Here is a 24,732-nt window from a genome sequence, read left to right on the forward strand (position 1 = left end):
ATGTCATCCACTGCTTGGAGGCGACACACATAACAATTACAACACTGCTTCTTTTCATGACAAATGCAATATCTACCCAAACAAGAACGCTTAAGTTGTTCTTAATTTTGTAACTACTATTTACTACATTAAAATTAATAATTTGATAAAGTGCACTTATTGTACATACAAGTTTTTACATGGCACATAACTTTTTTTGATGATGAAGATGTAAGTACATGCTAGTTAAAGATACCTAATATAAAGTAGAATCCAATTTTCTTATGCTTCATCAACTATGGTTAGAACTCATATTTTATGTTATATACTGTAAACATTCAATAGCTTATACTGTAGATTAAATAGCTGCACTATGACTGGAAGCGCAAAAGTTTGTGAGCTGTGCATGTTTGTCTGCACAATATAAAGCATTAGGTTGTCCTTCATAATTCAGACTACATCAAATCTGCGTGTCTTTTTTGACAAAGGAAACCTGGGGCTAGTTGTCACAAGGGCTGTTTGCCAGTAACTATAAGGTTTTCGGGTTAAACTTTATTTTAAGGTGTAACTTAAAATAAATTGTATTTGTTTTTAGGGTTTGGTTTAGGGTTAGTTGCATGCAATTATGCATAATTTATAGTTATATCATTAACGTGTAACAAGGACACTGTAAAATAAGGTGTAAACCAATTCAAATTTCATTACACAAACACTTGTTTTCTCTAGGAATGTTTTTTATGTTGTTTGCTGCTTCTCAATCTTCTTAAATTACAACTATTTAATAGTTATTTTGTGAATTATGTCCTTCTAACTAAACTTCTAACATACACTATATTGCCAAAGTGTTGGGACACCCCTCTAAATCATTGAATTCAGGTATTCCAATCACTTCTATGGCCACAGGTGTATAAAATCAAGCACCTAAGCATACAGATGCTTCTACAAACATTTTGTGTAAGAATGGGTTGCTCTCAGGAGCTCAGTGAATTCAAGAGTGGTATAGGTTGCCACCTGTGCAATAAGTAGCTATAAAATTTCCTCACTACTAAATATTCCATGGTCAATTGTTTGTGGTATTATAACAAAGTGGAAGCAATTGGGAACAACAACAACTCTGCCATTAAGTGGTAGGCCACTTAAAATCCGGGCAGGGTCGGCGGGGTCAGCGCATACTGAGCGGGGTCAGCGCATGCTGAGGCACACAGTGCTTAGAAGTTGCCAACTTTCTGTAGAGTCAACAGCTACAGACCTCCAAACCTTGTGTGGATTTGCTCAAGAACAGTGCGTAGAGAGCTTCATGGAATGAGTTTCCATGGCCGAGCAGCTTTATCCAAGCCTTACATCACCAAGTGCAATGCAAAGCGTTGGATGCAGTGTAAAACATGTTGACTCAGTGGAGATGTGTTCGAATCACTCTTCTCTGTCTGGCAATCTAATAGTCGAGTCTCGGTTTGGTGGTTGCCAGTAGAACAGTACTTGCTTGACTGCATTGCGCCAAGTGCAATGTTTGGTGGAGGGGGGATTATGTGTGGGGGTTGATTTTCAGGGGTTGAGCTTGGCCCCTTTAGTTCCAGTGAAAGGAACTCTTAATTCTTAAAGGGTTAGTTCACCCAGAAATGAAATTTATGTCATTAATGACACCCTAATGTTGTTCCAGATCCGCAAGACCTCTGTTCATCTTCGGAACACATTTTGTCGAAAATACATTTTGGTCCTAAAATAACAAAAACTACGACTTTATTCAGCATTGTCTTCTCTTCCGTAATTGTTTTCAAACCTCAAATAAAGTTTCAAACGGTCATGAATCGGCTTATTGATTCATGATTAGGATATTAGGATACAATACGCTGATTCATGACCATTTGAATCTTTATTTGAGGATTGAAAACAAACGCGGAAGACAATGCTGAATAAAGTCGTAGTTTTTGTTATTTTTGGACCAAAATGTATTTTCGATGATTCAAGAGATTGTAATTAACTAACTGATGTCACATATGGACTACTTTGATGATGTTTTTATTCCCTTTCTGGACATGGACAGTATAGTGTGCATACACTTAGATACACTGTCGAGTTAAATATAAAATATCTTAAACTGTGTTCCGAAGATGAACGGAGGTCTTGCGGGTGTGGGACGATATTAGGGTGAGTCAGTAATGACAAATTTAATTTTTGGGTGAACTAACCCTTTAAGTATACCAATACATTTTGGACAATTCCATGCTCAGAACTTTGTGGGAACAGTTTAGGGATGGCCCCTTCCTGTTTCAACATGACTGCACATTAGTGCACAAAGCAAGGTCTATAAAGACATGGATGAGCGAGTTTGGTGTGGAGGAACTTGACTGGCCTGCACAGAGTCCTGACCTCAGCCAGACAGAACACCTTTGGGATGAATTTGACCGAACAGTGTGAGCCAGACCTTCTCGTCCAACAATAATACCTGACCTCACAAATGTGCTTATAGAAGAATGGTCAAAAATGTGCATGAACACCTTGTGGAAAGTCTTTCCAAGAGAGTTGAAGCTGTTATAGCTGCAAAGGGTTGGCCAACACCATATTTAACCCTACGGATTAATGGGATCTCATTAAATTTCAATGGCACTTAAAAGCAGGTATCCCAAAACTTTTGGCAATATAGTGTATACTGTAGTACTACTTTATAACAAAAGTACAGTACTGTTCAGTTTGGGGTCGGTAAGATTTTTAATTCTTTTAAAAGAAGTTTCTTCTTATGCTCAACAATGCTGCATTCATTTAATCAAAAATGCTGTGAAATATTATGATTTTAAATAACTGTTTCTATATATTTTAAAAGTGTAATGTATTTCTATGATGGCAAAGCTGAATTTCAGTTTCATTACTCCAGTGCCACCACTCACATGATTCTTCAGAAATCATTCTTAAGTGCTACATTTAGCGCTCAAGAAACACGTCTTATTATCAATGTGTTGAAAATGCTTTTTGAAGAAATATTTTTTCAGGATTCTTTGGTACAATTCAAGAAAAAAAACTGCATCCCTTTACATAGAAAACTTTTGTAATATATCTTTTTGAATTTTAACTGAATAAAATATTAATTTCTTTCCAAAAACGTACTGACTGCAAATGTACGGTAGTGCAATTTTAACGAAAAAGGTTCATTTTTATAAATGTGAGGTAGAGTACATTTTTATAAATGTATTAATTAATTGCAAAATGTATTCGTTTCTGTTGTGAAAAACAATGGCTTTATTGTTTTGGTCAATTCTTTTGTACAGTTTTTTTTTTTATACCTATCACATATAGTGCCAACATGAACTGAACATTAACTTTATAAAAATAAATAATAATAACGGCAGTTTGCTTTTAATGTGTAGTCAAGAATCATTAAAGTCTGATTTATTAGTGTTATTCTGCAGCTATGACTGTTTGCCTTTCTCACGCTTTGTCATTTTGACAGAAGCTGATAGTATCTGCACCCTAAAGCAAGAAAGCCAGCTCCCGTGTTGCTGTACATATGAAGCCTCAGAGAATAAAGCTCTTCAGCTCAGAGCTAACTGCTATTTTAATAAAGTTGAGAGTGATTACGTGTGTACATACATTTATACCTCATTATCTACGGAAATGCTTATTCAGTCGTTTTCAAATGCACATACTGCACATACGATTCAATCACATGGTGAGCCAGGCCAATAACAAACATGAAATGAGGTTATGAATAATCACACAGAGACCTCACAGATAAAAGGACAAAGCACTGATGGCATATTTTAATGGAAGAAAATGAGGTACATTTGGATTAAGCATCAGTCACTAAAACATCCTGTATTAAAATGAAGGAGCTTTGTGATTCTCTTGTGTTGTCCCGCTCAGGCGACGTGTAGACGAGGGTGTGTGTAACTCTCCTCCTCCTTCACGGCAGCAGCTGAGCTTTGTTCCATTGTCAGTATAAAAAGGATGAAAGTCTCATGTTACAATTTTCATATAAAATAACCCTGGGGCTTAAAAAGGCTTGGCGTGTTGGATCAATCCTTGGTCCCTTTTTGTCGTTATGCTGCAGGTAATTTTCCGTCGCAGGTGTGATACTCCCTCAGATCTCTTTGAACCTGAAAGAAAAGAGCAGATGAAACCACTGCAAACACATGGTGCGAAATTAAACGCTTCTCTATTAATCATCAGATTCCCTCAAATGTAATAAAAACGCAAACCAGATAAATTACCACCTGTGGATTTGATGAGTGTCAAAAAGAGGTATTGGAGACCATTAGTGGAATGAACGCATGTAGTAAAAAGCACAAAAATGGCTTCGCTTAGCCTTTTTTGTGTTAATGGAAAATTCATAACCTGGCAAAAACGGAGTGATAATTACCAGGGTGTCAGAGATGTAATGATATTGCAGTTGAAGTGCATACATCATTTTCCACCTCAACACACAGATTTCTGCCAGTCATTTGGGAAAACAATGAAAACTAACAAACTCCCAAGACAGGCTGCAACCTCAGAGTAATTGTGATTACCTTGCAACCACTAAAAATAGGCTTCACTGAATTATATTTGAAAGCAGGAAGGCCTAATTAGTTCAAGTACAGTGTGACTTTGGTCATGCCGGTCTATATTTTGGGCAGCCACTAATATCAAGTACATGGCAATCAGCACCATTCTGCAGATTTAAATATAGATGGTTAAAAATAAACCTTTATAACCTCATCAGCCAATGATGTCACAGCATTGATGATTTAGCAAAAAATATCACTGTAAAAAAGCTATTAAAGGTTAAAGCTATAAGCAGCGATGAAAGGGCCCTAGTACCCGGGACCACCGTCACCGTGGACTCAGGAAAACAGCGAAAAGTGGGCGACATGCATTTAAACAAGTATATAGGAGAAATATGGCAAAGTAACACTCCCAGCTGCCAGCAGGTGACGTTATGACTATAACTGAATATTGCCACGTGGATGTCTTCAGGCCAGGGCTATTATGATGTGAATTTTGGGGCAGATTGGACATTGTATGCCTGACTTACTACAGTTTCCTATTTCATGGCAAAATTTGCCAGGTCGCCACGGACACGCCTTCAGCGCAAACTCAGAATCTTCACAATTTAACATCACTAAGGCCTTTTAGATTAGACTGACCCAATATTTTGTTATTCTGGTTAAATCAAATTAGAGGGTATGCATTGACGTCACTTTCTAGCCGGAACACGCCCCCTCAGCCGGGGCTGGGTGGCAGAAGAGCCGCTAAATGACTTAGAGAAAAATGCGAGTAGAGCAAACGATTATCAGGTTGTGCTCGATATGGTGGTCCTTACAACTTACCACAGATTCAGTGATCCATGGATAATGACATGCAGCCAGGAATCGTGTTTTCCTGACATTTTTATGAGCCTGATTTCGACATGATTATTTATAACTGATCAGTCCTCACATTTTTCGAGTGAATCCTGCATGTATATGATGGGTCAGTGTATTGAAGCGTGTATGTGGCAACTTGTCAAGTAGACCTATTAATAAATAATTATTATATTGCCTAGACAGCGTGCAAAGAGTGCTCCCTTTATAATCACTAAAAGCTGTCACTTATTCAATAAACGAAATCTCACAAAGTTCCGCTATAGTAATCAGTGAAGCTGATATTCAATTAATCTTTTAGTTTCCCAAAGTCTGCACTTACGCGCGTGTTAACTGAACTCAGCGCCTGCTTGACAAACACTTAAGCGTTGAGTGGATTCCAAGTTCAACACCTGTGATTGGCCAACTGCGTTATAAAAATCTACAAACATGTCTGTGATTGGCTACATTACTCACCGAAGCAAAAACACGTTGGAAATTTAATAATTTGACAAGTGCAAATACAGATACACACTGGATCATTTGCTAGCTCCTTTTCGTTAATAAGGTAATATGCTATTATTATGAATTCTTACAGATATCCTAGACAATCAGCTATGGGCAGCTTTTCCCTCTTAAAGCAGAAGCAGCAGCAGGTTGCCTGTGGTTTGAGTGAGAACATTGCACGTTATTATCAAGTCCGTCTCAAGCTCGGAATAGCGATGTCCATGGAATCCCTGGTCATGCCTCCCCTATGTGTGTGTGTGTGTGTGTGTAAATCTGAGCGTCATTGGTCTGTCACAGCTCGTAAATATCAAAATATTTGATAAAACCAATCAAATCAGAGTAGGCGGGCTTTTTGATCACACAGAAACTGCTGAGGCTGGGCGCAAATTTTAGCAGAGCAACTCAAGATAAATGTAAGCAGCTAAACTAAACATTCATGTTTGACAGCTGCTGCTTTAAGTCAGAAATGTTAAACAATCGAAAAATATATTTAGGCAAATGTAAGAAACTTTTGTCTAATTTGCTATTTTTAACTGGAAATATGCCTATGTGATTCATAATAGGCCTTAACGAACAAGAAATATTAACAAAGCCATTTTCATCAGATTAGGCATAAGATTAATAATGAATGTGTATATATTTTAAATTAATAATTCTATTTGTAACATTCAGTAAATAAAAAAACCCTTTTTCAGCCTGTATTGGGCATAAGATTAGTAATGAATGTGTTCATATTGTGAATTTAATAAACTTAAAACTTTAATAAACAGTAAATTAACGTGTCTAAGAAAATTATTCATGAAACATATATCAGTTATGAAATAAATATCAGTATGTTAATATGTAAACCATATGTTTACTTTATTCACTGACAAAAACGGAAAAAAAAAACGACATCAGTCAAAGCTCAGAGTTATGAAGAGACAGGGCAAGATAAAAACAGAGAAAAAGAGAGATGTGGACATAAGAAAGACAAATAATCTACTGCCCAGTGACATGGTTTTCAAGATATTGTTATCTATTTTTTTGGCCTTCTTTAAAATGCACATATGTAGATCAAAGAAATCAAAATATTCCCAGGGGAGCATGCTCCCGAACCACCCTAAAATTTGGGATCTTTTAACCTGCCTTACATTATTGGGTAGGATTAATGCATGTACAGTCAGTAGCCATGCAGTAAGGTGTTAATATTTGCTTTATGAGTAATGATAAACAGCCAATATCTTCTGGGTATGCATGTTTGTAAGCTATTAGTTATTAGCGCAATTTTGGACCTTTGGATAGTGTTACCATTTTTTCTACAGGCCTATCCCTCACTGGGGGCTGAGCCCCCCTAAAATGAAAATCCTAGAAACGCCCCTGTATAGTAATAAAATAATTTAGTTGCATTTACACTGCAGGCCTTGAAGCACAATTCCGTTTTGGTGACTATATCCGTTTTTTTTGACGACCCGCTTATATCATCTTTTAAAAGCAACCTGTATCCGATATTTGCATTTACACTGTACACTGGCAAAACAGCCCAAGAAGTTCTTAACCGGAAAAGGAAGTAAAACGATATGCAATGGGCGCAGATGAAATGATTATTCAATATTTTGCTGTCTGCATTTTCCACACATCTTTAAAGGTCAGCAAAACAGAATTCTCTCGTAACGCGGAGAAAAAGAGGAGAGCTCCTTTGATCGCAGTTCGTGTCCACCTGAGTTGACGTCATTCCTTTTTTCAATTACGTACGACTCGCATTTACTGGGGAATATCAGATTTGGAAGCTTACATGGCAGACGCAAATGCACGCATCCGAATCATATCGGATTTATTACCACATATGAGTGAGGCCTGAGTCCGATCTGAGGATATCAGAATCCATGCGTTTTTTTACTGCTTACATGGTCACGTCACATCTGATCTGTGCCACATGAGAGGAAAAAAAATAAAAAAATCGGAATTGGGTCACTTGAACCTTGCAGTATAACATGGGCCTTAGAGAACAGACACTACAATTAGAAACTGAATGTGTGCGCTTAATCCAGTGTGAGCTGAATGAGAGTCTCAGCACAGACCAGCAGCAGGAGTGAGAGTGAACGAAGAGTGAAGAACTGAGCAGAGTGAACTGCTCTGACTGAGCAGAAGAACTGAGTCATTCTTAAAGCCCTATTCGCACAGGACTAGTATTATCTAGGGACCTCTGGTGATTTGTAATAATTGCAGAGAGAATGGCTGCGATCTTAATCCCGTGCGAATCGGCCATGTCTGTAATTTGTAAAGTAAAAATTCCCCTGCAAATTACCTACCACATTTCGCCGCCGTGTGTCAGCTTCTCACTCGTGATAAATGAAATCTGACTCCTGCCGCTGGTCTGTGCTCAGTTCATGGCGTCTGTTCTCTAACTGGACGAAATTGTTTATTTATTACTATAAAATAATCAAAACGATATCGATGCCTGTTTATGATTTCATACAGCTATATCTATAACGAAAAAACATTTACAAGTCTCGACATCATATCCGGGAGATGTCAGTAAATTCGAGTAAAATCACAGGCTTTGCTTATCCTGTGCGAATGCGCCACGCAAAACTCAGATGTGGGGGAGTCATTTCTAAATCACAGAGGTCCCTAGATAATACTAATCCTGTGTGAATAGTGCTATAGTGCGTGTCCAGTTTGGCGCGTTTTTAGATCATGCCTATGGAAGCTTAACTTTCATAGGAATTCATTGAAAACACTCGCTTTGATCCGTACCGTTCCGTCATGAATGCCCGAGCGGCCGTGTGCATTTACATTCTGTAAGTGAGAATCCTATGGTTGGGCTGAAAACATGCAGAACTAGCTCCTACTACTGGGCATATTCTCTAGCTTCTGGCCAAAAAAGCCTCTGATGACTAAACTGCGCCATTTTGACGATATAATGATATTGCGATATAATGCTGTAAACTATATAGGGAGACATTACTTGCACATTACTATAATATTAAAGGTTAACAACAGAGCCCAAAAAATAAGAATATTTTTTTTACACTCAAATATCAAACACTCAATTAACACTGTAAGCAAATATTTAAACTTCATATAAGGCATTTTTTGCGTTAACTTCTAAATCTAATTATAAAATTATGTTGTTGAACTATAACCATTTATACACAGTGGCTGTCATTTTCATGACAGATTTATAAATTAAATAATCAAGACATCACTAACAGGTTAAGTAGAATATAATTAATGTATATAGGCTAATATAGTGCACGTTTTTGATTATTATTATTATTATATTATATTTTTCCTATTATATTTTTATCAAAAGTTCATTTCTCTAGTGAGCTGTGGACACAGAATGACTGCCTGAGGTAAATGTAGTGCTACGTTGTTTACAAGCTGTTTTATTGACGTTGAAACAATGATTGAGCTGTAAAATTGGCGACACAACATATGATACGTTGCAGTAAGTTGGAATGTATTCTCAACATACCAGAGATAATAATTCATGTTTATTCTTTAGGAAGAGATGATCGCGTTCACTTGCGGACAACTGACGCACCTATACAGTGATCACTCATGCCACATTAAACGTGTCAAACAGTGTCAAAACGGCATTTATTGTTTGAATTTCGTGATAAAATGGACTGAATACTTAATATGTTTGTGTGGGAACACAGATTGAGGATTGCACTTAAAACAAGCAGACTGTTAACTGTTAAAGACTGCATTCGGAACCGTTTGGTACACACACCCCGCACCGAAAGCCCAGTACTGAAATGGTTCGGTACGAATACGTGTCCTGTTACATCCCTAATGTATTATATATAGTATTAGTGCTGGGCAATTGATTAATCACGATTAATCATATCCAAAATAAAAGTTCTATAATAATATATACGCATTTACTGTGTATAATTATGTATAAATACACACTCCATATATACATTAATGAAATATTTGCATATATAACCTGTATATATAGATATATTTTTATATTATAAATATTTAAAACATTTTCTTAAATATATACACATGCATGTGTGTGTATTTATATATACATAAGTATACATAGTACACACACATTTTATATAAACATGATTGGATGCTATTAATCAATTGCCCAGCAGTAATTTATATATGTTCCTATATATAGTTCCTATGTATATGTAGTAACACTTTACAACAAGGTTTCATTGGTTAATATAAGTAAATGTATTAACCATGAAATAACCTTGAGCAGTACATTCCTTACCGTATTCTTTAATCATTGTTAACATTAGTAAAAAAAAAAAAAATACAGATGTTCATGGTTTGTTCACGTTAATTCACAGTGTATTACCTAATGTTAACAAGATTTTAATAATGTATTAGTAAATGTTGAAATTAACATTAACAAAGATAAATAAGTGCAGTTCATTATTTTTTCATGTTAACTAATGGAACCTAATTGTAAAGTGTTACCATACATTTAGCATGAATATATTCAGTAAACATATTTATATACTCCTTACACGTCACCATAAATGAAAAGAACGGGAGTGAATTAGGGATATTCACCCTCTCTGCCTTGTAGTGTATCCGCACCATCCTCTGACCTCCTTATAGACGAGTCTGGATAATAGCTACAGTAATACGAACAAGAGGAGACAGTGAGACACTGGCTTGAGAAAACACATCCGTCATACTATCACTTATTGGATAATATTGACAAAAAAAAACAACTGAAGTCTCACCAAACAGGCCAGTACATCTGCAGCAATGAGCATATAGAAAACATTGTTCCAACCAGTGGGAGAGATCAGACCAGCCAACAGAGGCCCAACAGCGGCACCTAGAGGTCATTAAACATATCACACAAGGTGAAGCATGTGAAGTTTTCAAAACAAACATTTGTTTCTAAATGTTACATTTAAATTTACTGTCAATAACCTTTTGAAAACATTGCTCGATTTTTAAATGGCGAGAACAAAAATGTGATAATTCATTGCTACATGCTACATTATAACATGATATACACCCCCCCCCCACCCCCAATTAAACACACATTCCCTGCATACCTATTGATCCAGTGCCGTCAATAATGGCGGTCACAGTGGACAGTGCCCTCGAGTTCCCTCTCAGACACTCGTGGGTTCCCTAAAAGATCAAAAAACATTATGAAATGTACAACACATGAAGCTAATTGAATTACCAAACAGTTTATTGATCAGTTATTGACAGCAATACTTAAAAGGCTAGTGTTGATACATGTTTTGAGACTTTATTTACTTTTTGAAACTTTCAAAATGTCCATGTGAAGAGCACATGGAGGAAAACGCTTACTAGGTCAGCTGATACAGCAGTGGTGATGAGGGCGTAGGGTCCATTCACGAGGGCACCACACCACAGCAACATGCCTGGAGGTCAGGAAAGGGCATAGGTGGAGGTACAGACACAAAAGACACAAGATGTTATTTGTGGGAATCCATATTCCATAAGATAATTGTGATAACTGATAATTAACAACAACATGTGATCCCCTTACAGTCAACAATTTAAAATATATAAATGTAATATTGTAGTCAGATACACTGTTAGAGTGGTTTTAAATGCAAACTTAAGTTTAATACAATTTAAGTATTAAAAAAATATATTATTTGTGAATTCTGATCATGCAGGCTGAACCACATGTCCGAAAAAACAACCTATGCAAAATTTTTGTATGTGTCCAAAAAAAGAAAAAAAAGAAGAAAAAAAACTAAAACAAACACAACAAAACAAAACAAGAAAAAATTAAAAAACACAAAGCAAAAATACCAACATACTCAACATACCAAAAAACAAACAAAAGAAAGCAACAAAAGAAAAAAACATACATAACCAAAAACAAAACACCACAAAAAAATAAAAAAATAATTAAAAAAACCTTGCTAGTCTATACTTACCGATGGTGGTTGGCAAGCCATTCTGGCCGATCTTATTGTACAGGAAGAGCTTGAGAAAGAAAAGCAAATATGAATAAGCAGCAGTTCTCGAAGGAAAGAGAATCCTGTCCATCCATTTACAGAGGTTCACAGGTAAACTCGAACTTGACGGCGTTGTGTGTACAAGATTTCAGTCGTCTGTAAAAACTGTGAGCAAACTTTGACAACTTGTTGCGAGCTAACCAGTTTTACACTTCTCTAGGAAGCACAGTCTGCTATGACGAAGATTTACAGGCAGGATCAGTGTCTCTGGACGTAAACATTACATATTAAAAAAACTCCCAATTCTAAATTATATGGTCCATAATGCTAACGGATAAGCTTTAGTTAATGGATAAGTTAACATGCAATGCTTTTACATTCAATTAATAGTTAAAATTAATCTTCACTATCTAAAACATCAGTTTGCATTTTGTGTTTATTTTGTAGACATTTTGCCCAAAGTCTGGGCAAAAATAAGGCAAAGACAATTGTGCTCACCATCGGAGCAGCAATAATCAACATGGCACAGCAAGTAGTGGCTCGGCCCCCACTGTAGTCAGATATCAATCCAGCCACAATGCCACCTAACACAGAAGAAGAAAAAACCATTTAGATATTTCTTATGTTTAAAATAAATCTAATATTTATAATATCCACACGCTTACCCACAATTCCTCCAACATCAAACAAAGTAGATAGGTCCCCAGCTTCTTTAGGATCAAAATGAGCTAAGGAAGAGAGCAGACTCTGTGTTTTGTTGGAATTTATTGAGATTTTTTGACTGTTTGCATGAATCTGAGAGCATCTGATTCTTACCAATATTAGCGATGTATAAAGGAAGCCAGTAGAGGAAGGTGTAGCTGACCAACTTGGCAAAAAGCAGACACAAGGAGAACTCCACCACACCCTGCAGAATGAACAATACATTTACCAATGATGACATTATGATTTTTACTTCTGTCCTGGCAACAAATGAATGTAGCTGATACTGCTCTGTACTAACTTGTACACATTTGCAACATCATATTTCCACATTTCTGATGTTACCGATTAGGATGAATTGTTTATTTTGTATCATTCCTCATTATACTTTACTTCACATAAATAAGCATCTGCTAAATGAATAAATGTAAATAAAAGACTAAAAATGCTTCAAGACCATTAAATAAGAATTTTTTTTTTACACTGCAAAAAAGATTTTCTTACTCAGTATTTTTGTCTTGCTTTCCACTACAAATTTCTAAACATTGATCAAGATACGCTTACATGAGAAGCAAAATTACTTATTTTTTTCAGTAAACGACTTAATATCTTATGAAAATTAAGGGGAGTTTTTATTAAAAAGAAAAAAAACCTTGGTAACACTAGTTTACAGTGTCCTTGTTACATGTTACATGTACATACTATAGTAATAACTATACATTATGCATAATTACATGCAACTAAGCCTAAACCAAACCCTCATCCTAACCCTTACACTATAGTAAGTACATGTAGTTAATTATTAATACTAATTATTAGTACTTAAATATATACTTACACTGTAACGCAGACACCTTAAAATAAAGTGTAACTAAAATAATTTGTCAGAGGGTAAGAAAAATAATCTTGATTTCACATGTTTTAAGAACAAACTCACTTAATTTTGATGATTTTTTTCTTCTTTAGAAAACAAGACCATCTTAAAGGGATAATTCACCCTAAAATGGGGTTGGGGTCGTTCTAAAGCCATATTTCCGTCTTTCTTTTATAGACCACAAAAGGAGAATGAAGAAAAAAAAAAAGACAAAAGTATCACAGAATGATTATATGGGACACGTGCCAATTAGTCTGGCAGTAAAAAATAGGGTTTGGTGTAAAACAAACTCAAATTTAATATATTATGTAACGAAAATCCTGACCTTGGCCGTTGGTCACATTCATGAGACTCTAATAATGCTGCAGTTCGCTCAGATACGCTCCGAAAAAGCACACAAGTTGTGAGAAATCATGATTAACAAAAACGTGACTTGAAATGCAATCCATGTACCTTCTTCTATGAGGTGAATATATCTGTTATGTTCATGGTAACCAGATTTGATCAAGTTCACATCTGTCAACTTTTATCAGAAAAAAATTCCGGTTCGGTGATATCTGACTCAGTGAAGAAAGTACACATATACTTTTTTATCTTGGTATTATATTTCATGTCGCATATTAATCTTGATTCCTCACAACTTTGGTGATTTTACAGGGTGGGAGAGTGCGTTAATAACTGCAGCACTAATAGCATCTCACGAACACATGTCGTGTAGTCGTGAGCAGAAGATCAACGGCCACGGTCAGAATTTTTCTAAAGAATACATTACATTTTGGTTTGTTTTATATCAACCGCTATTGCGTGCCGACAGAACACTTGGAAATGAATATACAGCATGTGTCCCATGTTTTCAGTTGTGTATAAAAACCTTACATAATGTCAAGTTATGTTTTTATTACCTTAGAATGAGCCATTTCTATGTACATACACCGCGAGTCCACTTACAGTGAAATCACCATTTTGCCGCTTCATGTTTCTACAGTAGCCCTAAGTGGACAAACTTCTCTACAGAGTGCTTGCTACTTTCTGTTGTCTCAGACGACAACATCTTTGTCATGTGTCGGCCATTGTATCTTCTCTGTGTGCTTCAAAAGGGAGCGGTGACAATTTGCAACCTCACCACTAGATACCGCAAAAATTTACACATTGCACCTTTAAAGGGTTCGTTCACCCAAAAATGAAATTGATGTCATTAATAACTCACCCTAATGTCGTTCCACACCCGTAAGACCTCCATTCATCTTCAGAACACAGTTTAAGAAATTTTATATTTAGTCAGAGAGTGTATGCACACTATACTGTCCATGTCCAGAGGGAATAAAAACATCATCAAAGTAGTCCATATGTGACATCAGTTAGTTCATTAGAATCTCTTGAAGCATCGAAAATACATTTTGGTCCAAAAATAATAAAAACTCCGACTTTATTCAGCATTGTCTTCTCTTCAAGGTTTGTTTTCAAATAAAGATTTGAACGGTTATGAATCAGTGGATTGATTTATGATTTGGATCGCCAGTGTCACGTGATTTCAGCAGTTTGACACGCGATCCGAATCATGAATCAATACGCTGATTCATAACCGTTTGAATCTTTATTTGAGGATTGAAAACAACCGCGGAAGTGAAGACAAGAAAAGTGTGCATACACTTACATACGCTCTCGGACTAAATATAAAATATCTTAAACTGTGTTCCGAAGATGAACGGAGGTCTTACGGGTGAGGAACAACATTAGGGTGAGTCATTAATGACATCAATTTCATTTTTGGGTGAACTAACCATTTAAGTCATTTTTCTTCTCAAGTAAATGTACATTGATTTAAGATTTTTGTATTATTTTTTTTATAGAAAACAAGACAAAAATATAAAGCAAGAATTCATTTTAGTTTTTTTTTTTTTTTTTTTTTTTTGCAGTGTACACTTTAGCAAAAAATTATATTTAGATTTGGAAAGCAAAAGCATGATTGTTTTTTTGACACTTCACAGGATGGGCTCATCCAGAATAACGAACAGATCAACAACGCCATAGCTTGAAAATCATTTTTTTATGTAGACTGACTAATAGCTGTGGGTGTAAAACTGAGAATAACAGGTCACTCACAGGAATCTTGAGCGCTCCACTGAAGCTGATGGCTTCTGTGTGATCTTCTACCGGCTCCACTGCTGTAGATGTGTCACTGCTGAAGATCTCCTCATTACTGGATGAGTTCCTCAACAGAGGCTCCTGCTCCACACTCTCCTAAAAACATTACAGCCGGTTAGTGTTATATAATGGAGGTAAAACTGTAAGATATATAATACAGGCAGTACAGTTCAGAGTACTTTTGGGCATAGACTTTTTTCAAACATGTTTGATATTTTGAGATGAATTTAGAACACATACTGGTTTTATTGGTGATTCATCTTTTAGCAATGAGGCACGTTTCTGTGTAAGTTTGTTGTGTTCTCAGACATTTAGGGCCCTATCATAGACCTGACTCAATGCGACGCCAGATGCGACAACAGTTTTTTGCGAGTTTCAGCTGTTCATGTCTAGTGCTGCATTATTTAAATAACAAATGCACTCACGCCCATCTGTTCGCCCATGGGCGCGCTGGTCTGAAAACGAGGCGTGTTCATGTGCATTGTTGGCACATTGCTATTTTGAGGAACTGAAAAGTACTGCACCATTGACCAACAAAAACCTGGTCTAAAAATAAATTCAACAGGGCAGTATTTTTGGTTGTTTAAAGGGCGCCTATTGGTGGGTGCACAACGCACGCTGTGTGTGTAATCTGCTTATTACACACACAGCGACGCGAAGCAGCACACAAATATTTTTAAATATTAAAATAAAAGGATTTTCTCTCTGGAGAAGCGTTCAGATTTTCAACTCGCAAATTTTCCCCATGTAAATAGCGAATCCGCCATGGTGGGTGTGTGCGCAACTAGTTTTAAAGGGAATGGGAGATGATACTTTGATTGGTTTATTGCATGTTTCGGCCAAAACACACCCATGACTCATTAAGAGACTAGCTACAACCCTTTTGGACCATGCTCCTGGTGCGACAACCATTTTTCCATCATTAATCTAGCAAAATTAGATTTGGACCAGGCAACCTCCCCCAGTTTCTGTTGAAGCCGATACAGAAGTTATTTAAACTGCAATTAATCGACTGGCCACTAGGGACAGGCTCCAGAAGGGAGAAGAATCTCATTGAGCCCCATGTTAAAATTCCCAACTTTACAGCAGAAAAAAACAAAACATGTTTACAGCCTGGTACAAATTGTGGTTTTGGTCTATACTGTTAAGTTTGCCCTTCATGACAACTGTGAAGTAGGGCTGTAACGATACACCAAACCCACGATTCGGTTCGTATCACGATTTTTGACCAACGCTACGATACAAACCTCGATATGGGGGGGACAAAACAGTTTTATTCTGTACAGTATTCTATAGCCTATTTTGCCGTCAATACCATATATCTGTAGGGTCAGTAGGCTACTGCCGACGTTTTCTATGCGGTACCAATAGGCAATATATATTTAACATGAAGTATAGGGCCTCCTGTACATCAATACCAACAGAAACGCCGCGTCAGACACGCTTCTGGTGTGCAAAGAAAGAGAAAACGCCACGCAGCCGCCCCGCGGATGGCACGCAACAGAAACGCCACGCTCACACCACGTTGCCAGCCGGTTGGGGAAGCTTCTTGAAACACTTACGGCAAATTGTGTGGGTCTTGTCAACTACACGATTGCCATCCTTGTTCTCCACCGGGTAGCTGAAATGTTGCCATACTGCTGACTTAAAAGTTGGACCTGGACAGGAAGGATAATTCTGGCAGTTGGAAGGGGTGTGTCGCGATTCTGCCTTCTCACATCGCGATACAGGTTCGTGGACCTGCGTATTGCGATTTCGATTTCATATCGCATATCGTTACAGCCCTACTGTGAAGGGGTGAATTTTTTATAACTCATTTGTTTACATTATATAAAGCATTAAAGTTCTCCATAATTAAGGGGATGGCCATTTTGAGTAACAGGTGGGTAGCCATTTATCCGCTGTCTGATAGTCATTGCGTCACCTAAGCTCTGCCCACATCCCGCCTCTTTGCACATTTGCTGTTATCCGGGTGTGACACGCGATGAAGTGCTGGCAAGATGGCAACGCCCAGCTCGTCTCTACTTTACGCTTCGGAACGGCTCTTCGGCACCCTATGAGTGATGTCAGGGACACTACGTCCATATTTTTTTACACTCTATGATTTGGACACACCCCAAATGCATCCGTGCCATGCGCATCAGACCATACGCTCAGATCTCTAAAATAGGGCCCTTAATGTAGAGCCCAGTTTGCCCTATGTAACTTTACAAAGCCAGCAAGTGTATGATGCCTGCTAGATTGTAAAAGTCATGTAGTGAATTCCAGCCACTTAGATCAACTTAACAACACAGAGTTCAACAAACAGCTTAACATTTTTTTAAATCTCTGTTCACATGTACTTTTGCTTTCAATTCTAAGGATATTTCTCAGCCTATTCACTAGAGTGTTGTGAATTATCCTGTTGCGAATGAGAAAAAAAAGTAATGCAAATATTTGAATTTGTCAAAAATATTTGATTTATTATAATCTAATGGCAGTCAAACAAGTGTCAGTAAGCCTTTTCACATGATTAGTTTGCAACTCTGCTCACATATGTAATGGCTGGGAGGGGAGAACTGCTGTTTGGCAGGTTATTCAAGTTAAGCAAAATGATGGTAGTTACATGCAGCTAGTGGAGTCACACTACAAGACGCAAGTTAAATTAAAGCTAGGTCCATAAAGTTTGAAGTTTAATTGAGTGGATACCCAGAAACATACTTTGCAGGAGCAAAGTCATTTTTAAATGGTTAGTGAACTCACATGGTGTTGTGGTGGTGTACAGTTCACATCTTCAGGTTCTGTAAAAGAGAAACCGCATCTTGTGATTCTGTTCCTGTCTTTGTAAACAACATGGATGCATAAACGTCCCAATTCCCCTCCGATATAAAGTGTGACTTACTTTCAACCAGGAAGAAAAAGCAGATGACTCCAGTGCAAGCGATGATGATACCAGGTACAATGAATGACATGCCCCAGGCAGACGACACATAGACACCAGCAATGAGGGAACCAAGAATGTTTCCTACTGAGGTGTGAGAATTCCAGACCCCCATGATGAATCCACGCCTACATGAACAGAGAATCAGGAGGACTGAATATACAGCACAACCTGGCACAGATTTATTTACCAATACATATGTTTGGAGTTAAATGGAAAATGGTAAATGGACTGCATTTATATAGCGCTTTTATCCAAAGCGCTTTACATTTTTGCCTCACATTCACCCATTCATACACCGACGGCGATGTCAGCCTTGTAAGGCACCATCCAGCTCGTCGGGAGCAGCTGGGGTTAGGTGTCTTGCTCATGGACACTTTGACACTTGGTCAGGTGGAACCGGGGATCGAACCACCAACCTTCTGGTTTGTAGACAACCTACATGAACCACTGAGCCACTGCCGCCCCGTTAATTTAAATTCAAGTTAAATTGAATTTGAAATATTTTATTAAATATGAAATATGTATCTATGTATCTATGCTCACCAAGGCTGCATTTATGTGATCAAAAACACAGTAAAACAGTAATATTGTGAAATATTGCAAGATTTGAAAATAACTGTTTTCTATTTGAATATATTTTAAAATGTAATTTATTTCTGTGAAGGCAAAGCTAAATTTGTAGCATCATTACTCATTATTCAGTCACACCATCCTTCAGAAATCATTCTAATATGTGGATTTGCTGCTCAATAAACATTTCTTTATATTTAAACAAAGGTACTACCTATTATCTTCTTTTATAGATAAGGACTACGATTATCTTTGAGGATTTTTTTTTTTATTATTAAAAAAAAGTTCGAAAGGACAGCATTTATTTGAAACAGAAATCTTTTGTAACATCATACATTTCTGTATTGACATATATTTTTTTTAATCTTATTACCCCAAAACTATGAATGTTAATATACATGCATCTTATCTTATTGTGTGCACAAATGATCTATGAAGTTGTTTAAATGAAGAAGGTAAAACAATAAATAAATATTCACTTCATGAGAATAATATTTTAAACATGAAAAAAGTCTTACATGAAGATAACTCTAGCCTTTAATCAAAATGTAATAATTTGCTCTGCCTTTGGCATAAATATTGGCCATGCAGCTTATTGAATAAAGTTGATAAATTCTTATTTGGAATTGTTTTGCTAACTCAAATTCATATCTGGCTCTTTTCTATAATAAAAAACAAATCACCATCCAATCAATCCCTTATAAAATCGTGCATTTTCTTTTTAAATATCCTGTTTCACCCTGAAATGGGTCATATTATTTAAGTGAAATGGTTTGCAGTTGAGGTTTACTGTTGATTTGAATGTATAATTTATAAGACAACATGCTTTTAGGGGTGTTGCAGGACTGTGGCAGCAGGTGTGGACTGGAAATCTGCATTTAGTTGTGTTTGTGGAAAATACAGATACATTTCTGCACCGTCAACAAATACTGAGCAAGCAGCACAAAATAAGACAGTCGCTTACTTTCCCTTCCCGAACCAGTTCCCAACGCACGCTACCACTGCCGGCCAGCCTGTAGTCTGCACCAGCCCATTTAAGGCCTGTAAAAGAAAAAAGTATTAATCAGCAAACCTGATAAGCACATGGGTTTGACATGGTCAAGAAGCAATATAATCCGCATGGTTCGGTCATGTGCTAGCCGTGTGACTCATACCAACATGACTCAAGGCTTACTGTGAAATAACTCTGGGCCAGTAAGACAGAGCTAAGAAAATGTTCAACATGCTATATTTCTGTCAATCACACATTTATGGTTTTATTTGATACACTGCAAAAAGCTTTTAATTTCACTCCTGACAAGAAACATTACCACTGGAGAAGAATCACTTCTGTTTTAGTTTTTTTTCGGTTTCACATTGTGAAATTCTCTACTCTCTCTCTCGCAAAGTTGGGATTTAGTTAAAATTTTAACTGAGCAACACACCTTTTCACATTGGTTTTTGTTTATAAAATAGAACTAGCTTACCTGAACTAAGCAGTAATACCACAAAGAGTGGATTTGCCAGTAAAAGCCCAGGCCAAAGAGAGCAGTGAAAAGGCCACTGAGGAGCATCCCTGTGCTCAGGTAGTAACGCAAGGGCAGTCGCTCTCCAAACATCCCACTGTCAAAAATATTAAAAAAGCAGGTGTTATACCTCAAGCAAAGCACGCCAGTCTAACACAGAAAATCTATTTCATACCTAAAGAACATGCCGACAGCATATGCAACAAGGAAGCAGTTGTCCAACACTCCAAATAGGTTCTGGTAATTGTTCTGGTCTGAATTGAACACAAGAGATTGAAGCATTAATATACACTACCATTCACAAGTTTAAGGTCAATAAGACTGAAAAAAAAAATTATTTCAAAGAAACTAATACTTTGAATCAGCAAGGACATATTATTTGGTCAAAAGTGACAGCAAAAACACAAATAAATGCTTGTTTAAACTTTCAATTCATCGAAGAAATCCTAAAAAAAACAACTGTTTTCAACATGTTTCTTGCACAATCACAACCATCTTAGAATAATGCTGCATTCACATGCTCTCAGAATTATTATAAATACGAGTTTCCTGGGTAAAAACTGCACATTGACACCCTCCCATTTCAAAATTTGAATGGGATAGGCTCAATCACGACTTCAGAAGTGGGAATAATCAAATTTCTGATAGCACGTGAAGGCAGGATTATTTCTGAATGATCATATGACACTGATCATGTGACAATTATGCTGATAATGTGTTGTAATAATATTTCACAATATTTTTAACTGTAATTTTAAAAGGGAAGGGTCTAATGTTATTTCATGCACTCTTACTACAGACTGATTAACACTGTTAAAGAGTTGGATTATCATGCTAAACATGATTTTGGCCATGTTGAATGTATGACAGTATTTCTGTGCCAAATACACAGGTTTTTTTTTTTTTGAGTATGGTCCTGTATGACTTCATAAAGGGTGGAATTCCTTGTGTGGGTTCTTCTCCCAGGTGAGCACGTGCACACATCGACCAGAGCGAGAGCATCAACAAGCTTTCTTCAGGTCATGGAAGCTGTTGGCAGTACTGTCATTTTGTTTTTAGACCACGAAATCAACCATGTCACTAAAGAAGTGTGTTTGTGGATGTGAGGGAAAGATTGCTCAGCTTCCCAAATAACCCAGCATTAAGGAAACAGGGGATGCAGTTTGTTTTTCCGGACCAGATCTGTAAGTGTGCTAGTTTGATCCCGGTCATGAATCAAAACCGCAGGCGGTCAGTGAAACTGCATCAAATGTCTGTTTTGTTGATACGAGCATGCAAAAACACGAACGTATAGTGATTTGAAAGTTGTCCAGGGATAATGCCATGATGTATTGTGTGTGTGTGTGCTATGCCCACTGAATGTCTTCATGACCTCGGCTGGTTTAGGAAAGAATCGTTACAGTGTGTCTTTAACAAATATGGTACAACTAAAGACTCTTCGGAGATATGAAATACTACTGATGAAATACTAATCTATAGGTCCTCAAGATTAGCATGAGATTGGCAGAAACTGAGTGTGTTATGTACCCTTTAAGCAAATAAATGCAGACTTGATGAGCCTTTTGTCAAAAACTGTGTCAAAAATGTACCTTAAGGGGTAAAACAGCTCATCACTGGGGCAGTAACCTTAAAAGGACATCTTTGCACCTTTTTTAAAGAACGTATTTGTACTCCAAGGTACTAATATGAAACTTTTAGGAGTAAAACAAATTTTTAGGGTATTGCCCTAGTGACAAGCTGATGTACCCCTAAAGGTACAATTTGTACATCCCTTTTCTCTGTGTGAAGGAATGAAGAGCAGAGATCTTACTTTCTAAAAAAGAATCAAACTCACCAAAAGGCGCCCAATCACACCAAGTGACATTGTCAGTGATGTTGAGGTCTGCTGGATGAATAACATTAGAGCAGTTTCTGTGCAGCTGACTCTGTCAGGAAAGAAATATTTTTACAAATGTCATAATTAACACCTTACACATGCAAATACAATCATGTGATTTATCTCTCTATATAAAAAAAAAAAAAAATGTTTGTTGCATGTGTTCTCTTCAGGTCAGGCCTATCACTCAGCTAGTTAATGTTTAGTTCCCAGTTCTCTGATTTTTTATTACCTTGACAATACTGATAGGCTTCCGAGAGAGGTGGTAGCTGGTGTAGAAGACAAACGTGAGGATGAGGATGGAGAATCTGTACCTAATCAAAAGAGGAATAAATAAAAGGAATGTTTTTAAGTAAAATTATCTACAAGACTGGCGAAAGCTGAATGTGTTTGCTTTATTACATAATACAGTGAAGCAGTGATAGAAATGAAACCACATTACGTGACGTAGAGGAAAACCCTTCACCTAAGGCAAACACATACACACACTGAATGACCTATTTGACTTTTTCACATTTCCTGTGAGGGGGAAGCATGCTTTTTGTACATCAGTTTAAGAGCTATGTATGCACACTGCAAAAGAGAAACCTGTAACATTTCTGTAACAGAAGTACGCACATATATATTGTTTAAACTGTAATTGAAGATTCCTAATAAATAAAAAAGTTTATTTTTTACATTAAGGTTTCATTAGTTAGCATGAACTAAAAATGAACTGCACTTCTACAGCATTTATTAATCTTAGTTCATGTTAATTTCAATACTAATACATTATTAAAAGCAAAAGTGGTATTTGTTAACATTAGTTAATGCACTGTGAACTAATGTGAAATAAAGAACAGCTGGATTTGTATTAACTAAGGTTAACAAAGTTTAAAAATACAACTATTCAATTGCTCATGGTTAGTTCATTTACTATAATACATTAACTAATGTTTAACTAATGAAACCTTATTGTAAAGTGTTACCCATAAAACAACAATAATATAAACTATATTCTGAGAAAGCAAGTAAATAAATAAATTATATTAAGTTTTATATTAAGCAAATATAAAATAAATATAAATTATAATGAAATTTTGAATTCAACATGTATATTAGCACTGACTCAAAACATTACCGATGTTGAGGAACTTTTGAGCTTGTTAAAAATCAATAGTACTAAGAATAATCACGTCTGCTACAATAGAATCCGACACGACGTGATACATTTAACATTTATCAATAACAGAGCTTCTGTTTATAGAAGTAACTTAGGCTGTGTGTGTTGTGTTTACACGGGCCTGTAATGTTAGGCTACTCACCAGCTGTCTCTGGAGAAAGAGGTAATGAGTTTGATGCCCGGTGCTAGATGTCTCATTTTTACAGGTTGTTTGTCTCGTTGTAAAAACTAAAGATTAACTGACGTTATAAATAAAATTCCATTTCTATTAAGATGTGTAAAAACGCGAATGTAAGACTAAAACCGTCCGCGAAAAAGCAAAACAACTAACGTTAACGTTAAATACAACGAGCTGATTAATCGCGTTTTGTGGCTCAGATCTGCTTGCGTTGATTTCTCACGGCCTAAGAGTCCATAGACACATTCTCATTGAAAGCCGGCGATCCTAAATCAGATGTAAAAGTTGCATTTAAAGTATCGGAGACGTGCTGTCATTTCCTAATTCCAGAGGCGGAAAAACCTTAAAACGCTCTAAATTTCCACAGATTTCCATGGTTGCCTTGACTGGTGGTCCGTTGACGTCTAAAGCCGGTTGCTATTAATACCCGTTTGTCTGGTCTACAACATCACATGGGAATTAATTGATTTTTTGATCGGGAAATGTAGTTGTAGCCTACTATCGCCTTCCCTGTTTTCCATTCTCTTCGGCACACACTGGTTGTGGATCTGGCGGCGGCGTAAACATGTGATACAGATCGACGTCACCAGAGCCGAATTAACCCTTCATTATCTCTGTCTATGGCAGGGATTCACAAACGTTTGTCCTGAAATGTTTAGTGACTATTCATAATGTGCTCGCTCAGATTTTAAGTTAATATTTCAATAATTTAACAACACTGTCGCATGTTCACGGTTCTCTAATGTCGGTTAATGGTCACATGGCATGCAGGTAAATCATTTTTTAAACTACATTTTTATTGTTATTATTTTCTAATTATTTATTAATTTTAATTTGGACATTTTATCATTTAATTATTATAGTTTCATTACGAACCCCCTGCAGTTCCCTCAGGGACCGCCATGGGTTTGCAGACAGCTGTTTTTTGAAACTCTGGTCCTGTGTTAAAGCAATACATCACTAATACATCACTGTCTGTTACAGTGATTTAAGCAGGAGTAAAAATAAATAAAAATACACCTAATTTGTGATAAAATCCTTGTGATAATTGGTCCTTATTTCTTTCTTGTTTCCCCCCTTT

General features: G+C 36.7%; 1 protein-coding gene across 2 annotated transcripts; it reads right to left on the reverse strand.

Annotated features, from left to right (window-relative positions):
• Positions 1-3,703: 3,703 nt before the first annotated feature.
• slc37a2 (solute carrier family 37 member 2) lies at positions 3,704-24,215 on the reverse strand. 2 transcript variants are annotated; one of them, XM_067437821.1, is made up of 18 exons: positions 23,616-24,215; positions 22,544-22,625; positions 22,270-22,360; positions 20,611-20,689; positions 20,397-20,532; positions 19,895-19,971; positions 18,319-18,485; positions 18,180-18,217; positions 15,396-15,533; positions 12,533-12,623; positions 12,382-12,444; positions 12,215-12,300; positions 11,696-11,744; positions 11,094-11,167; positions 10,829-10,907; positions 10,505-10,602; positions 10,329-10,393; positions 3,704-4,067 (listed from the first exon to the last, which is right to left on the reverse strand). In XM_067437821.1, exons 1-18 carry the CDS (start codon positions 23,669-23,671, stop codon positions 4,052-4,054), a joined length of 1,485 nt encoding a protein of 494 aa, XP_067293922.1. In that variant the 5' UTR covers positions 23,672-24,215; the 3' UTR covers positions 3,704-4,051. The 2 variants fall into 2 exon arrangements, with proteins under 2 accessions (XP_067293922.1, XP_067293923.1); XM_067437822.1 differs by having other exon boundaries at positions 10,283-10,393.
• Positions 24,216-24,732: the final 517 nt, after the last annotated feature.

This window comes from Pseudorasbora parva, chromosome 3 (assembly GCF_024679245.1).
Source record: "Pseudorasbora parva isolate DD20220531a chromosome 3, ASM2467924v1, whole genome shotgun sequence".
NCBI classification, from domain to species: Eukaryota; Metazoa; Chordata; class Actinopteri; order Cypriniformes; family Gobionidae; genus Pseudorasbora; species Pseudorasbora parva.